Genomic DNA, 17,960 nt, shown 5'->3' with positions numbered 1-17,960 from the left:
TTTGGATAAATTTTTATTGACAGCCTCCACGAAGGTGGGTGGATGGTTTGTGTTTCTATGTGTGGGTTGTGATGGTTGGTGTTTTGGAGGGCTGTGTGTTCTATGTAGTGAGTTACAGGTGCTGACCTTCTCCTCTTGACCAGCTAGTCCGGTCTTGGAGTGTGGACTGCTTTCATTTTGGTGATATAAGTACATCTCTCACAGGTAGGCGTGTTGGGAGGTAAGAGGAGAGGGTTGTCTGTGTAGATTAGACAGTTGCCACACTGTCTCAGAATGCCCAAGTGCACCAGCTTAGCAGGAAAAAGCACAGGAAATTGCCCTACAATCATACCAGGAGGGGTGGTCATAACTAATAAGTACTGGTGCTGTTACTGCGTAGGAACAGCTAGTGCTGATAACACCTAAATGTGCTACAATAAATACTACAAAAGCCTGTTAAAGTGCTAACTGAAGTGCAAAATGTAAAAGAAAAAGCTCATTCTAAGGGGAAAATTGAGGAGCAAACTTTCTGGCATTGGTAATAGTTTACCTTAGCTAAGTGCCGCTGCATGGTGTGCAAACAAGGGCTTGTAATCCAGAAAGTTGAAAGGGATGGAACAAAATGCCCAAACGGCCAATAAACTACAATTTCTAGACCAGAAACCACTCCTCTTGTGGTAGATAGGCTACCTAGTGCTTACCACTCCCACTGATGAGCTAGAAGGCTTCCCTCCAACACAGAAAGATCTGGAGGGGCTCAGAAACTTGCCAAACAGTCATGGATACAGCAAATCTGTATCTGGGTTAGATTAGTTACAGGAAAGGTGGGAAACAAGCTTAGAACGTGTTTCTGTTTTTATTGCAGAAAAGCAGTTAGAACAGTAGGAGAAATACTTTAAATGCAGTACAAGCTAGCACACCTGATTGTGTAGCAATAATTAAGGCAATTACAGTTTAAATAAATGCAGATAAATTAAAAAAAAAAAAAGACACAAAACAAGTGCAGAGAACATTAAATTATGAAAAAATCAAAATGGAGGCACTTAGGGGTATCTCTTCTCCTCCTTGTTGCTGTTGTAGTCTGCAGGATGTCAAAACTGTATCTGCGGAGCTTCAACAAGCACAAACCCACGTAAACACAGACTTTTAAACCAGAAAGTTGAAAGAGGTGGAAAAACTGCCCAAACGGCCAATAAACTACAATTTCTGAGCCAGAAACTACTCCTCTTGTGGTACATAGGCTACCTAGTGCTTACCACTCCAACTGGCAAGCTAGAAGGCTTCCTTCCAACACAGAAAGGTCTAGGGGGCTCAGAAACTTACAAAACAGTCCTGGATACAGCAAATCTGTATCTGGACTAGACTAGTTACAAGAAAGGCAGGAAACAAGCTTAGAAAGTACAGTTGTGTACACTTACCATAAATGTAGATGCTAGAGTGTTATTCAATGTTGCAGTCATCACATTTGGGTTATCCCTGCCAGGAGCCCTCAGCCAGCCCGAATACCAGAGACTTGGTATTTCTGCGTCGGTTGCTGTTGCTTCAGGACTGACGTCAGGTCATCAGTAGTATAAGGTAAGGGAGCCAATGCCATTACATCAGTTTTTCTTGCCCTGTCAGGAGCTCCCAAGTTGGAGCCAGGTTCTGGTGGAAGAACCCCACCAGTAGAAAGTAAATACCAAAATGTCCCTTGTAAGGAGGGAGAAGAAAGAAGAGGGAGATGGAGGGAAACCAGGACTGCAACTGTGAATACACTCGAACATCTACATTTATGGTAAGTGCACACAACTGTACTATGTTCTTCGTGTACACTGTTGCAGTCATCACATTTGGGTTGATTCCCAAGGTGGAGGAAAAGGGTGGAGGCAGTCAAGGAGACTAGGGTGCTAGCTAGGATGCCCTGTAAGACTGCAGTGGCAAACCCTGCCCTGGATTTGGAAAAAGGATAGGGAGGTGGTAATGTTTGGTGAAGTGCAGACAGATGTCCAGGTGACAGCCTCCAGGACGTCCCTGATGGGGACTCCACTGAAGAAAGCTGCAGAGGTGGAGGCTGCTCTGGTGGAGCGATTCCTGACCTCCTTAGGGGGAGGCTTTCCGTGTTGCTTGTAACAGAAATGGATGCAGTGTGCTATCAATTTGGAAATTGTTTGTTTGGAGATGGCTTTGCCCTCTGCCCCTGCAGCAAAGCTAACTAGCAATTGATCAGACTTTCTGAAGGATTTAGCCCTGTCACGATAAAATCTGAGCTGTCTGTGCACATCTAGAGAGTGCAGGATCCTTTCCCCCTTGTTCTGTGGGTTAGGGAAAAAGGTGGGCAAATTGATGGATTGGTTGAAAGCCACACTGGACATCACTTTTGCCATGAAGGATGGGTTAGTCTGGATGGAAACCCTGTCAGCATGGAAGATGATGAAGGGCTCCACAGCCATGAGTGCTTGTAGCTCGTTGACCCTTCTGGCTGAAGTGATGGCCAGAAGGAAAGCTATCTTCCAGGAGAGAACTTTTAACTCTGCTGAATGCTGGTTCGAAGGGGGGCTGAGTGAACTTTTCAAAGACAAAGTTAAGGTCCCAAGCTGGGGTAGGTGGTGTTCTGGGTGGCCTCAAGTTGCTAGCACCTCTTAGGAATTGTTTGATCAGAGCATGCGAGAAAAGGGGCTGCTCAGTTGGGAAATGAGCAGAGATAGAGCCATGACTTTTAATAGAGAAAAAAGAGAGACCACTGTGTAGCAGGTTAGCTAAGTAATCCAGGATGAGAGGGAGGGCTGTGCTGTATAGGCTCCCTTAGCCTGAATCCAGGTGCAGAACCTTTTCCATTTGTCGGCATAAGTCTTTCTAGTGCTACGGCATCTGGCCTCACATATAACATCTAGAACTTTTTTACTGAGGTTGGCAGATCGGTGGTTAGGGAATAAGCTAAGCTGCCAAACTGAGGATCTGCAATTGGGGATGCATGAATTCTCCTTCCCTCTGGGTTAGGAAGGTTGGGGTCTTAGGGAGATGCCATGGTGGCAGGGGAGACAGACTGCGCAGCAGTGGGTACACCAGTGCTGGCGAGGCCAGTCTGGAGCAATAAGAATTGTTCTTGGTTTTTCCTCCCTTATTCTGAGCAGTACCCTTGGAATGAGAGGTAGTGGAGGAAAGGCATAGACTGATAGATTGACCCAGGGGAAGGACAGGGCATCCACTATTCAAGCCATACAGTGATGCTACCTGGTGCAGAACTTGCTAAGCTGATGGTTGCTGTGGGAGACAAAGAGGTCGACCTTCGGGGTGCCCCATTTCTGCGTTATTAGGGTGAAGGTTCTTTTGTCTAGCTGCTACTCGTGTGGGTCTAGAAGACGTCTGCTTAAGTGGTATGCCAAAGAGATTAGAGAACCTGGAAGGAATTGTGCTAACAGGTGGAGCTGCATGGCAGAGGCTGTGTGCCAAATGGTCATGGCCAGCCTGCATAGAGGGTAGGAGTGAGTCCCTCCATGCTTGTTGATATACCACATCACAGTGCTGTTGTCTGCTTTGATCAGGAGAGCCCCTGGGGAGAAAAGGGGCTTGAAAGCTGTCAATGCATGCCGGACAGCTGACATCTCTTTTTGGTTGATGTGCAGATGGATTTGCTGTGGGCTCCACTGGCCCTGTATACCCTGCTGTCCAGGTGTGCACCCCAGGCATAGTCTGATGCGTCTGTGGTGAGGGTCTGGGCGGTGGGAGTGGTAAAGAAAGGTAGTCCCTTGTTGTGGGAGCATGCTGCTGCCCACCAAAGAAAATCATTTCTGGGGCAAAGTATCATGGGCATAAGAGTTTCCAGGTCTTCAGAATGTTGACACCAAAGGCTTTTTAGGTACCATTGAAGTTTCCTCATATGCAGTCTGGCATATGGAAGGAGTAGAATGCAAGATGCCATGAGCCCCAGATCTTGCAGGATTTTCCTTGCAGATAACTGGGGTCTGGTGGCTAGCTGAGAGAAGTAGGCTGTCAGGTAAGTTTGTTTCTCTGGTGTAAGGAATGCCATCTGGGATGCTGTGTCCAGGCTTGCTCCCAGGAATATAATCCTTTGGGTGGGAACTTGTTTGGATTTATTTTTGCTGATTGTGTACCCTAGGGAGGTCAGTAGGGACTTTACAAAGGCCAGGTGCTTGAGCAGTTTTTCCTGTCTGCCTGAATTAGGCAGTCGTCTAAGTATGGGTAGATTTGGATATTCCTTTATCTGCAAAAGGCAATGGCTGGAGCCCGACATTTTGTGAAAACTCTGGGAGCAGGAGCAGTAGATAAGCCAAAGGGAAGTGCATAGAACTGACAGTGCAGAGATCCTACCCTGAAATGTAGATATTTCCTGCATTTCCCACCCGCCCCCACTACTCCTACATTTAAACTACGCTCAGCCACTTCCCCTTATACTAAAGATCCAATCATTGAAAAGCCCTCCCCGCACACCCATTCCAATCAATGAACAGCCCTCCCCCCACACCCATTTTTCTTCTCTTCCATTCTTCCACATCCTGTTAGCACAAACAATCAAATTTGGCCCACCCCCCTAACAAAATGCAAACAAGTAAAAAATACTAATTACCCTAATGCCTATACTGTTTCTATTTTACCACCTTACTGCCTACGAAAAAAATACTTGACCATGGTATTCACTACCCACAAGGTCAAACACCCATGACTACACACAACACCAAACACTGTGCCATCCCCAGCAAACTGAATATACGACCCTAAATAATATATCACCCCTGTAAACACAATCCTACAGACAAAGACTATATCAAACTAATAAACAAACTCCTAAAGCTTAGAATATACTGTCACTATAACCTTATAGCACATGGAGATATTCACCCCAACCCTGGCCTACCCACACCCAATAACCTCCACTCCCCTACCACAACCCCCACAGTCAAGCTACCCCTTTATACTCCCACTAGTTCCCTCCTAGCATTTCACCTAGATATTAGAAGTCTTAACAATAAGATTCCCAATTTACAGGCCCTCCTAGCAACCCACTCCCCAAACATCTTACGGAAACTTGGCTAAAACCTAGTACTACCGACAATGAGATACTAACCCCATGATATAATATACACCGGTTAGACCGTGCTACTAGAAAAGGAGGTGGGATAGCAGTCCTTTACAAAAACACTAACTGTTAATAGAGACACCATTCAACCACCCCAATTCAACAATGCTGAACTCCTCATAACCAAATTACAGATTAACCAGGACAAATGTTTAAACATAGTCTGTGGATACATTCCACCAGGCAACAAATTAAGTACCCTAGAGGATATCCTGTACTGGTTATCCACTACTTATTCTCAAGAAATAATAGTTCTTGGTGACTAACACTGACTGGCACCCCTGCTCCTCTGAACCCCCCCCCCTCACTCCTATAAACTTAGCTGGGTTTAAATAGACCCTAACCTCTCCCACTAGGATAAAAAAAACGACCAACAGGGAAAGTATCCTGGACTGGATCCTAGTTAACTACCAACCCTAACTGTATACTGCTAGCACTCTCCCCGACAACCTTGGCGACCATTTTCTAACCTATATCATAAAACATAAGGTAGGAAACCCTCACCAGACCAAATATAAAACAGTGAGAAACAGAAAAAACCTTGACAATGCAATATTCCTTAAAGAACTACAAACAGTTGATTGGTCAAAACTAAAAAAAAATCTACCATTAGAAGGGACTATAGATCACTTTAACACTAAATTCCTAAGTATCCTTGATTCCCATGCTCCAGCATGTACAATAAAATCTAGATCAAACACAGCACCATGGCTCATAAAAGAAACCAACTCTAAAATCAAAGCCAGAAACAGAGCCTGGGCCAGCTGGAGAACAACCAAAGCCCAACTTGACCATTTAAAATATCGTCAACTCAGGAATGACACAAAAAAATCTATTTTACTGGATAAAAAAAGCTTCTACCATAATCTCCTACAAAAACACCAAAACAACCCCCAAAAGTTCTGGGCAGGCTTAAATCAACTACTTCATCCAGGGCATTCTACCACCCCAACCCCGGCTAACCATACCCATAGTTCCCCACAGACCATAGCTAGCGCTTATAATAACTTTTTCACCGAAACAATCCAATCCCTAGCAAATCATCTAACCTCCACAAACTTAAACCACATGCCTAATTTATCCACAAATCACCCCAAATTTAGCCTCCAACCAATATCCACTAGTTTTATCAAAATTCTTCTAAAAAAACTAAAACCTACCACCCTCGCTGCTGACCTCCTCACTGCAGAGTACCTACAAATATAGCTGCAGATGCCACTGCATATCCCATATCTATCCTTATCAATAGAACCTTATCCGAAAATGCTATCCCCTCCCTCTGGAAAATATCCCACGTCATCCCACTCCATAAACGTAGTAGCTCAACAGACATGTCCAAATATAGACCCATAGCCATTCTTTCCCCACTAGCCAAAGTAATGGAGAAATGTGTACACAAGCAACTAATGCAATACCTTACACAGAATAACTTACTATCCAACTCCCACAGATGGCTTCAGGCCATACCACAGCACCACCTCAGCCCTCCTTTCCTTTACTAATGCCATAAACAATAACAGAAATGACAATAGGCTAAACCTCCACCCTCTTCCATGACCTATCAAAAGCCTTTGACAAGGTCAACCATGAACTTCTCATTCTCTCTCTAAAATCCATTTCCCTCAACACGCACACTATCCAGTGGTTCCAGCCCTACCTAACTGGTAGACAACAGGCGGTACTATGGCAGGGAAAACTCTCAAGTCAGCTAACTCTCACACTTGCTGTCCCTCAAGGCTCCATACTAGGCCCACTACTCTTCTCTATTTTTATCAATAATCTTCACACTGCTATCCCTAAAGCTACCTGTATTCAATATGCAGAGGATTCCACTCTCATCTGTTCAGCCACCTCCCCATCCGAACTACAAATCTTAACCCAAAATTCATTTAACACTATTGAGAACTGGCTCACCAACCAATGCCTACTATTAACCCCCAATAAAACTAAACTACTCTTCACCCCCCCTAGTAGATCTGCCACACTTTCATTCTCTGTCACTTCTAGCAATGGCACCACTATCTCCCCAGATCAACACACTAAACTTCTAGGGGTTATCATAGACCATCTCAAATTTGACCTACAGGTCAGCAAAACTGTACAGACCATCAATAAGAAGCTTGGATCACTGTATAGAAACAAGACACTCAACCTCACTGGCTAGAACTGAAATCGCCCAATCACACCTACTCTCTTACTCTTATATGCCTCACCTGTACTCTCAAACCTCAATAAAACCAAAGTAAGCTGTCCCATAGCTACAACCATATTGCCAGATTCTCCACGGACTCCACCTATAGAACCGATCACTGCCAGAACCTGAAACTAGAATGGCTAGAACTGCCCAGCTTAATTCAATTAAATCAACTCCTAATAGCGCACAAAGTTCTGTACCACCTTAAAGATACCCCCTCTCTTATAAATATTATTAAGCCATATAGCAACCTGAGATCCCTACTGTCAGCTGACAAATTACTGGTCCAAACCCACAAAGCTAATAACTCAGCTGGTTGCTTCGGACACCGCGCGGCAAGAAAGACTGAGGAAAATGGCGTCGGCTGATGCTTTTATACCCCAGATGCTCTGACGTCAGGGAAAGTGCGACATCAGCCGAGGCCAGACCCAGACTTTGGAATCCGGCCGACCGAAGGGCTGCCAGAGGCAGGACAACCCATATGTTATGACTGCAGATGCATCCTTGAAGGACATCTGCCCAGCTTAATTCAATTAAATCAACTCCTAACAGCGCACAAAGTTCTGTACCACCTTAAAGATACCCCCTCTCTTATAAATATTATTAAGCCATATAGCAACCTGAGATCCCTACTGTCAGCTGACAAATTACTGGTCCAAACCCACAAAGCTAATAACTCAGCTGGTGAATCTCTGTTCATATATAACCCTACAATCCTCCAAAAGTCTCTTCAAAAAACCAACCTCAAACAGTATTTCAAACTGAAATGGCTATGCCCATGTACCAACCCGGATTAAGTTATAAAACAATAGCATAATCAGTAATTATCATAGCATAATTAGCAATTGTCATAACATCTAACTACATCACCAGGCTATATATCCAACCTTACTTGCAACTGTGTCTGTCCATGAGAACTGTGAGTCCCTACTAGGGAACATTACTAAACCAATGTAAATAAGACATAGTACCACTTTGTTTTTATATATTCTAATTGTTTTCTAACTTCTTGTGTAACCTTTTGTATTTTTGACTATGTGGAGCTTTTCTCCCCGGGCCTCTGCTGAAAATGAACATGTATCTAGTCGGACTATCCCGGTAAACAAATGTAAAATAAAATAAAATAAATACATGATTCACTGATAGGAATGTGGAGGTAGGTCTCTTTTAGGTCTAGGGTGGTTAGCCAAGCATCCTTGGACAGCATGGGTAGCAGCTGCTGGAGGGTGAGCATTTTGAATTTTGGTATCACCAGGAAGGTGTTTAGAATGGATAGATCGAGGATGGGGAATCAGGTGCCCTCTTTTCTGGGTACCAGAAAAAGTCTGGAGTAGAAACCTTGGCCTTTTAGAAACCTTGGCCTTTCTGTTCTGCAGGAACGTGTTCTATTGCTCTCATAGAGAGCAGGGAAAGGACTTGCTTTTGCGCCTCTGCCCAATGGTTTGGAGGTAAATCTGGAAACCCTTTTGGAGGTGGAAGAGTGTGGAAAGAAAATCTGTATCCCTGGGACACCCAACAGTCGTTGGTAATGCTTGCCCAGGTACTTGCATGAAAGGAGAGTTTTCCTCCTAGGGGTAAGTGAAGGTGGGCAGAGGGAGGGGGTGGGGGAGGAGAGTCACTGCGAGTTCTTACCATGAGGGGGTGGCTTAGAACTCCCGGTTTTTGACACAGAGAAATTCCACTGTTTCAATTTCTGCATTCCCTGTGGCTGCTGTCTGGGGGGGGGGGTCTGCTTCCACAGGGTCTGAGCTGAACTGACCTGGTGGGAGCAGGAAAGGACCAGTGCTTGGAGGGGCAATGCCTGCCTGCTGAACCTGGGTGGCTGGACCGGTAAGAAATCCTTAACTGTCTGCATAGATTTTTTCATCTTTTTTAAGACCTCCTCTGCCTTAGTGCTAAGTAAGTTGTCTTTGTGCAAGTGTGCATCCAACAATTTAGATTTAACAAGGTCTGGCAAGGGCTGTTCCTTAAGCCATGCATGCCTTCTAAGGACAGAACCAGTGACTGCTGCCCTGCAAGAAGCTTCTAGGGCATCAAAACCAAAGTGCACGGTGTGTTTAGTTACTTGACTTGCAGACTGCATTAAACTCTTTAGATTCTGCACAAGCAGGAAAAGAAGAGACTTTTTGTTTGAGGAGTTCCAGGGTATGTTGCCGAAATTTTAGCATATGGAACTGGCAAATTTAGTGCTCTGATAGCAAGAGTAACAGAGGTGTATACTTTTTTACCCCATCTGTCTAATGCTCGAGAATCCCTATCTTAAGCAGAGGTTGCTTTAATTCCTTTAGGCCCTTGAGAAATTATCTCAGGGTCAGCAGTAGAATTTTTAAAGAGAATTTTGTGAGAGTCAGGGACTCTTAATACCAGTCAGGTTTTCTGGGTGCAGGAGGGAGTGTGTCAGGAGTTAAACTGGATTCCAGGAACACATCGTCCACAACATCCAGGACTGGGGGAATGGCCAGGGGTCTGTGCTGTGGAAGATTTAAGCATTCCCTGCGTCTCTTTTTAGACTGAGGGCAGTCCTGGCATTCCCATTGGAAATGCTCCCTTACAGTATGAAGGGTTTCCCCAAAAGAAAAATCCTCAGGGGAGAGGCTAAAGGAATTGAGTCCTCTGAATCAGAATCCTCATAAGCAGAGAGGGGTTGCATGCCTTCATATTCAGATGCATCACAGTCATCAGACTCCTGTTCAGACAAAACTACTGGGGAAAGATATCATGCTGATCAGGGTAAGCCAAGCTACCCCTTCCAAAAAAAAAAAAAAAAAAAGAGAAGGTCTTCTGCCATTTTATACATGCGAGACTGAGGCAAGGAAGCAGGTGCCTGAGATTGGGTCATCAGTTTCTTGGGTGTGGTTCGTACCCTAGACCTTAGAAACTCAATAGTTTTTGAAAGAATGGTAGACGTGAAAGAAGTCGGTTTGTGCCAAGAATCGGTAGTGTGAAGTACTTCCTCGGAAGCTGGTGCCTGCTCAGCGGCTCTGGACCCATCCAAGGGAGAGACAACCGCAGGATCCTTAGTCGAAGAGTTTTGCGGCATACCAGACTCCGAAAGGGTCTCGGTATCGTCCTGCGAAATCAACGAGAAGCAGGCATCAAAGGCTGCGAAAGCGCCTCACCGAGGACAAGTGAATTGACGACTAGCTTAACGGAAGCGTCGTTAGGGTTGGACCTGTGTGGCCTCTGTCTTTATCTTTACGTTTTTTCAGAAGATCTGCTGTCAGATGGCTTACCGAAGCCATATCGGAATTAGCGGACTAAGCAAAAATATCTAGCTACAATAAGGGCCCGATGACGTATAGTTCTGGCATTGATCAAGATAGAAAAGCGACAGCGGGGGACGTCGTGGTCTAGGCTTAAGCAAGTGACACAGTAAGAATGAAAGTCTCAGCATGTTATTTGCTTTCCACAGGCGAGACAATTGTTAACTTTTTCCGACATCAGTTAGTGCAAGAAATAAGGATCCCCAACAGGGTACTTAGCTTTAGAAGACTTCAGCTTCAGTTTGGAAGACGGAACTCAGGTAGTGGCCGACTGGCAATCGTGTGAACTGCTTCTGCTTCGGGCTCCATGGCAAGACAGACTGAATAGTGGCATCGGCTGCCTTTCTTTATACTACTGACGACCTGACGTCAGTCCTGAAGCGACAGCAACCAACGCAGAAATACTAAGCCTCTGGTATTCGGGCCGGCCAAGTGCTACCCTGGCAGGGATAACCCAAATGCGATGACTGCAACAGTAAAACACGAAGAACATCTTTTGTTTTGTTTTTTTGCAGAAAAGCAGTTAAAACAGTAGCAAAAACTCTTTAAATGCAATATAACAAGTCTGCATGTTCTCCCCGTGTTCATGTCAGTTTCCTCCGGGTGCTCCAGTATCTTCCCACATTATAAAGACATGTGCCTGGACAGTTTCTCCCTGGGCCGCCGCTGAAAACTGGCTTCATTCCAAGTCGGACTTTCTCAGTTAATAAATGTTAAATAAATAAAAAACATTTATTTTAAGCTCCTCTTTGTCTATTGTCACATGGCACAATGTTTACACGGTTTATTACCTTTACCCACCATTTTTTCAACAATATCTAAATATGGACAATAGGGAGAATGGCTTAATGGTAAAGGTGTTTACCTTCAGACACAAGGTGCAGGGTTTGAAACTCACATGGGGCAATTGGCTAGGCTTAAAATGACCCACAATGCAGTCAGCCTAGTACTAGTCTATGAACTTATCCAATAAATTCAGACCACATCGAAGTACAAAATTAAGTACAGCTAGAAAAATGTTCATAAATTTCCATCTGCTACAGCTACCTCCTATTTATATAAATGATCTCCTGTGGCACTGATCTTTAAAGTAAACATGAATAAGTAAACTTGAATAGTTCATATCACCCACCTTAGCAGCTACCAATATCCACAAAAAAAAAAATAGAATAGAGAAATATCCTTGTTATCCATAAGTTGGAGTGGATATTAAACTGCAGAATGCCATCAGAGAAGCAGAAGCAACAGATAAGGACATATTATTTTTAAAGCAACTGTCACGCTTGGAGTAGTGGGTGTACTCTGTTTTGCTCTGCCTGGCAGTGGCAAGATCACTTAATTGTTACACACCTCATGCCTGCCCCACCCCCCCATTCTCCTTTCGACAGACTCTAGATACAAATCCTCCCACAGATGCTTCAGGTAAAATAGAAATAATTACCATTTTTTCAGCAATTTCAGACAAAAAGGCACTGACTGGATCCCAATGTCCACTGCTCTAATATCAGACATATAGCAACAGCTAGAATATTGTTAATATGACCAGAACAGAAATGTTTGCAATAGCACACTGGATCTGGTAATCTAAAATGACATTAAATAAATATAGAAGTAAACAAATAAATATAGAAGTAAACAAAATAAAAAAGACACTACACTAGTACACACCTCTTTCTACAATGAACACTGACTACTTTGTTTCCCACCATGTTTGGTGTGGACATCCAGAACATCTGGGTTAGTCAGTCAATGGGTTCCACAAATAACATTTGAAACATTAACAATTTATACTCAGCTATATAATCACCAAGTACTGAACTGACAATGAAATGGTGAACATCAAAATCTACTGTTTCATTAAGTTGCTTTTACAGCAAGGTTCTTTCCACATCCCTGCTACTAAAAACATTAACTCCAAAACTGTTGTATCTAGGAGAAAAGCAAATTATCTGATACCACAATCTTGGACTTCAAGCTAAAAAGAATAAACTGGCATTTGGGATCACACATTAATACCATCAATCACAAATGACTGGCAGTTAAGCCTAGTACCTCAGACAACAGCATGCATGCTAACCCTGGCTAGTGAAAGCCTACCTGGTCCTGACTTGCAGCTCAAATATTTGTTTTGAATGGGGTGACGCTTTGTACGTACTGGTACACTATTCATCACACAATAAATTAGTGTGTTGCTTTACCTTCTGAACACCGATGACCTGCATGGAGTTCTTGTCCTTCCCCTGGACTCTAAGATTGATGCAGTTTTGGGTTGCTGGCTCAGTTACCTCTATGCAATCTAGAAGAAAAAAGCATGCCAGAAATATGATTCATAATGCACCAGCAGCACTGACACTACCATGTAAATATGTGGTGCAAATCCAAGGTAATGATTACGTTCTTACAAGCATCAAGTGGACTAAAACATTTTGAAACTTTGATCTTCTGACAAACGTGTTTCTCAAATTTAGCTACAGCTCGCTTGCTTAAATTAGGCCCAACCATGATGACATTACACTATGCTGCAATACACAGCTATTCAGTATTTTTCTCAAAGGAAGTACAACTTCTCTGCAGAACACTGGTCAAGTTTCCATGCTACAGTGTCACTAATTGGGCTTCCCCACATTTCTGCCTGAACAACAGAAGCAGACATGTCAGGGAAAGCCACCAGGCTTTAAGTCTAAAGGAAGGGGTAAACAAAAAGGGAACACAATAAGCTAGACTGACAGCGGACAGTTACTGAATATTGTTGTCAACTAAGAAGGTAATGTGTGTTAGAAGACCAGATGGGATATCCATAAAAATACACAGACAGTTACTGACTGGACAGCAACAGCACAATCCAGCCGCACAGACATGCAGAGTCCTGGCTCAGGCGTACTGGATAAGCCACGAGTAAATGACATGGGGACATAATACAAGCAATGAAGAAATGCCCTGCTCAGGAGTCCGAGTACAGGCTTCAGTACTCGGGCTGTTCAAATATGCCTGTGAAGTACACCTATCAGAGTAACCCACAGACTCCTCACACAGCAACTTTCTCCCGTTAGTAAATGGCAGCTGGCAAAGCAGTCACAACAAACAAACATGCTGCCCATCTAGGTAGAAACCCTACCAGCAGCCAGCATCACCCCATGACCAGTAAGCTGCAGCAATTCACATAAGTACTAGTTTTTCATCTAGAACATCTACAACAGAGTTTAGGAACAGAAGGTCAACTTTTTCTAGTCTTCTCATTCGTACATAAACACATGCAATGGTTATGTCCTGGAAAGATCATGGCACACCTCACTATTCTCACCTATAATGTCCGTGATGCTCACATTATGATGCTGCAGAGTCTCACTGGGGTTTAGTTCCACATCCCGTAAGAACAAAATAAGTCGACTAGAGCACACATTCAACTTTCTTGCCATGTGATCCACCACCTTCTGAAGTGGGTCTGCCTGAAAAACACACACAAAAATCAAAGGAAAATAGCACCTTGTGACTACCTGATAACTAGGTCAACGTATTAGTTAAGGAATGCAAAATCCATGTCTTAATGGCACATGATTATACAAAAAAATATTTGATGTACAACACAAAAGTTAAAACACATTAAAATTACAAGCCACATAACACACAAAATATAACTGCCCATAAAGCATGCCTAGTAAGTACAAGAGCATTACTGTAGTTTTAGCACACCAACTGCAATGTAAACAAATGTATGTTGCAAACCATGTAACCTGTATACACAGCAAACTTATTAATTATAAAACTTTCCAAGTATACCAAGTTCTCTACCAATAAAAAACAAAATGTTCTATATGCCACATGTTTAAAATGCTCTACTGTCAACGGAGCAACAGAGATGAACAGGAATGCTGAATTAGTGCTTCCTATCAACTACTTATCTGCATTCAACTTATTAAATCATTTTAGTGAGAAAAACAGGTGAAGGTGGAGAATTTGGAAAAATTGCTATCAGTGTATAAGAAGCAATGGGTGACAACAGAAAATAAGCAAGGAGAAGAGTGTTTAAAGAGGACTGACTTTAACAACTGGCTTAGTTTCTATCATTCCAAGGGGATCCAGTACCTGACACCCTGGGATGACATGACTGAAACCATGATGCTTTGCCAGAGATGTCCTGCATCTGTCTCCCTTGGGCTTCAGGCTACTGGCAAAGGCTCTTGCCTCCCCCATAGTGCCTTTGTTAGGCAATGCTACGAGGTCAAAACTACCAACATGAAAACTTCATCAAAACGTAAATTAAAGGTCATGCTGCTAAATGCTTGGAGTCTAAACATGAAACTGCACTCATTGCAAGCATTCTTAACCCTGCAAAAAGCTGACATTTGTGCAGTCACAGAAACCTGGTTCAAAGCTGCGGGGAGCACTCAGGCCATACCAACACAATATGTATGTGTGTGTGTGTATATATATATATATATATATATATATATATATATATATATATATATATATATATATATATAGGCTGGTCACACAGTATGATGCACAAGAAACACTCTAGGTGCAGTGAACAACTGACAAGACTGTTATTCAAACCATAGCTAACTATAGGCCTCCAACTTTGACTCAAGATGCCCACTCCACCTATCTGGACCTCTTCAAATCTATCAAGATACAACCTTCTACCCTGACCTTAGGTGACTAACTATCCAGCCACAGACTGGAAGAATACTCATGCCAAAACACAAATGCCCAGAGATTCCATGATTTTGTCAATGCAAATGCCTTGGACCAGTTGGCTGACACCTCCACAAGAGGTGAAAATATTTTGGACTTGGTGTTAACCAGCATGAGTTAATCACTGCAGCATCCCTACAGTGTCATCTTCGCTGGTAAGATCCGACCACAAAGCAATCACTTTCGAAGTCACCATCTCCCCCAACTTTCAAAGTCACCATCTCCCCTGACCCCCCCCCCCCCACTAGGGTCAAACAAAAAAACTTCTCCAAAGCTGATTACAACCTCCTGAGGGAAGGTAAAACAGCTTCACAGCCCTCTCCTCCTCCACAGAAACTGGCGCACATGTCCAAACCTACACCAAAGTACTACATGAGCATTTATATAGCTGCATGGAAATCAGGAATACTAGACAGGACGAAATCCTCCTCCTCAAGGAAGAGGAAACCTGTCTGGTGGACATCTACAATAAATAAATTCAATAATAAAAAGAAAAAATTGCTGTCCAGGAGCAAGGAGGAACAGGTGCCTAAACTGGAAGCAATCTCTCCTTAACAAGCAAATAAAAGCACTAGTGAAATCCTCCAAAGCAAACTTAAGAGTCCAAACTGACCACATCTACTAAAGACAATCATAAGGTCTTCTTCACATATATATGCAATCTCAAGGGAAGCAACCAGATTTGCTCATAACTTGTGGTCAAGGACACCGCATACACAAATGCTGTAGATATAGCCAACCTGCTGGCAGACAGGTTCAGTGAAAACTTCACTTCTCTGTCCCCCCATCAGTAAAACAGACATCCCCAGTACCTGCCCCCCTCCACTCATCTCCAGGGAACAAGTCATCACTGCCATCTCCAAGGCAAACATACAGCCTCCAAGGAACCCAACAACATCCCAGGCTGCATCCTACATGAACTCAGGCAAGAACTTGCAGCACCATTAAGCACCCTATTCAACCAAAGCCAGAGTACCGGCTTGGTCAAAGCCGAGTGGAGGACAGCTACCGTCATCCCTCTGCACAAAGGTGGAGCATCCACCGATCCAGGAAATTATATGCTCATCAGCCTAACTAGCCTGATCTGCAAGGCCACAGATCAGATTATCATGGATCACATTAGCAAGGACACTGGCAACCTCCAGACACTTGATGCCACATAGGTTGATTTTGTCGAGGGGATGTCATGCCCGTTATATTTAGTTGACTTCTTTGAGACAGTCGCCAAGGCCATAGATGAGGGGAAGACTGTGCACACTGCCTACCTTGACCTGGCCAAAGCCTTCAATACTATTCCCCACAAGTATAGTAGACAGACTCTCTCAACTGGGCATCAATCCATATATTACTAGATGGGTAGCAAACTGGCTCACTGATAGAACTCACTTAGACAAAATAGGGGAAGCCACTTCAAGTAGTAGACCAGTAACAAGTGGTGTACACCAGGGATCGGTCTTGGAGCCTCTGCTGTTTGGGATATACAGGTACAGGCCAAATCTAGTGGGCTATGGCGGACCAGGTTTGTTGACGACTGCAAGCTGGGTGATGTCATCAATTCCCCTAGTGATATGGACATCCTCCAAGAGGGTCTCACCCAAACAAAGGACTGGTGCCAGACATGGCCTCAAATTGAATGCCTAAAAAGTACAGTTTTGTACCTACCATAAATGTAGATGTTCGAGGATTCCATTGCTGCAGTCCTGACTATTGGGTATAGTCCGCGTCCAGTCGGCCCGAATACCAGAGTATAAGGCTGACGTCGGTCAGGGCGCATTAGACTGACGTCAGTACGTCAGGGTACTAATGCGCATGACCGACGTCATATCCTCAGTCTTTTCTTGCCCCAGATGTCAGAAGACCCTAAAAAGACAAGTCCCAAAAAACCTGCACCAAAAACATGTACAATATATACAACAATATATATACAAAAATATAAACATGTAAACTCACCTACACAACCACCCCTAAGTACAGAGGGGAAGGAGGGAGGGTAAATTGGACTGCAGCAATGGAATCCTCGAACATCTACATTTATGGTAGGTACAAAACTGTACTATGTTCTTCGTCTTCCATTGCTGCAGTCCTGACTATTGGGTAGAATCCCAAAGCAGAGGTAAGGGAGGCTGGCAAATTATAAAGTAGGAGCTGACAACATGCCTTGCAAAACAGCTGTGGCAAAACCAGCCCTAGACTTAGAGTAGATAGGAAGGTGATAATGCTTAGAGAAAGTATGCACTGAACTCCAAGTAGCTGCTTCCAAAATATCCTTAGTTGCCACCCCCCTTAAAAATGCTGTTGAAGTGGCAGTAGCCCTAGTGGAATGAGGCCTAATCCCAGCTGGAATCTCCTTGCCATGATGGGAATAACAAAATGCAATGCAAAAGCCAATCCACCTAGAAATAGTTTGTTTTGACACAGGCTTGCCCTGAGAACTCAAAGCAAAAGAAACAAACAACTGCTGAGACTGCCTAAAATCCTTAGTCCTGCTTAAATAATAACGCAATTGCCTGTGCACATCTAAAGTGTGCAAAATCTTTTCCCCTTTATTTTGAGGGTCTGCAAAGAACGTAGGCAAATGAATAGTTTGGTTTAAAGCCACACTAGAAACCACCTTAGGCATAAAAGAAGGATTAGTACGTAATGATACCCTATCCTTATGGAAAATCAAAAAGGGCTCTACTGCCATAAGGGCCTGCAACTCAGACACCCTTCTTGCAGAAGTAATAGCCAACAGAAAAGCAGTCTTCCATGA

At 43.6% G+C, this 17,960-nt stretch overlaps 1 protein-coding gene across 2 annotated transcripts in view; it reads right to left on the bottom strand.

The window, feature by feature from the left end:
* Positions 1-17,960, bottom strand: part of LOC122813979 (nuclear factor of activated T cells 2 interacting protein) — a 270,404-nt gene that overhangs the window by 51,389 nt on the left and 201,055 nt on the right. For both annotated transcript variants that reach the window (XM_044086542.1, XM_044086543.1), the window contains exons 7-8: positions 13,812-13,956; positions 12,709-12,806 (exon numbers count right to left, since the gene is read on the bottom strand). In XM_044086542.1, coding sequence (XP_043942477.1) covers positions 12,709-12,806; positions 13,812-13,956 — 243 coding nt within the window. The remainder of the gene's footprint in view (positions 1-12,708; positions 12,807-13,811; positions 13,957-17,960) is intronic.

The sequence above is a fragment of the Protopterus annectens genome, chromosome 10.part0, assembly GCF_019279795.1.
Source record: "Protopterus annectens isolate FY-2018-M chromosome 10.part0, PAN1.0, whole genome shotgun sequence".
In the NCBI taxonomy this organism is placed as follows: domain Eukaryota; kingdom Metazoa; phylum Chordata; order Ceratodontiformes; family Protopteridae; genus Protopterus; species Protopterus annectens.
This window is presented reverse-complemented; position numbering and strand designations above follow the sequence as displayed.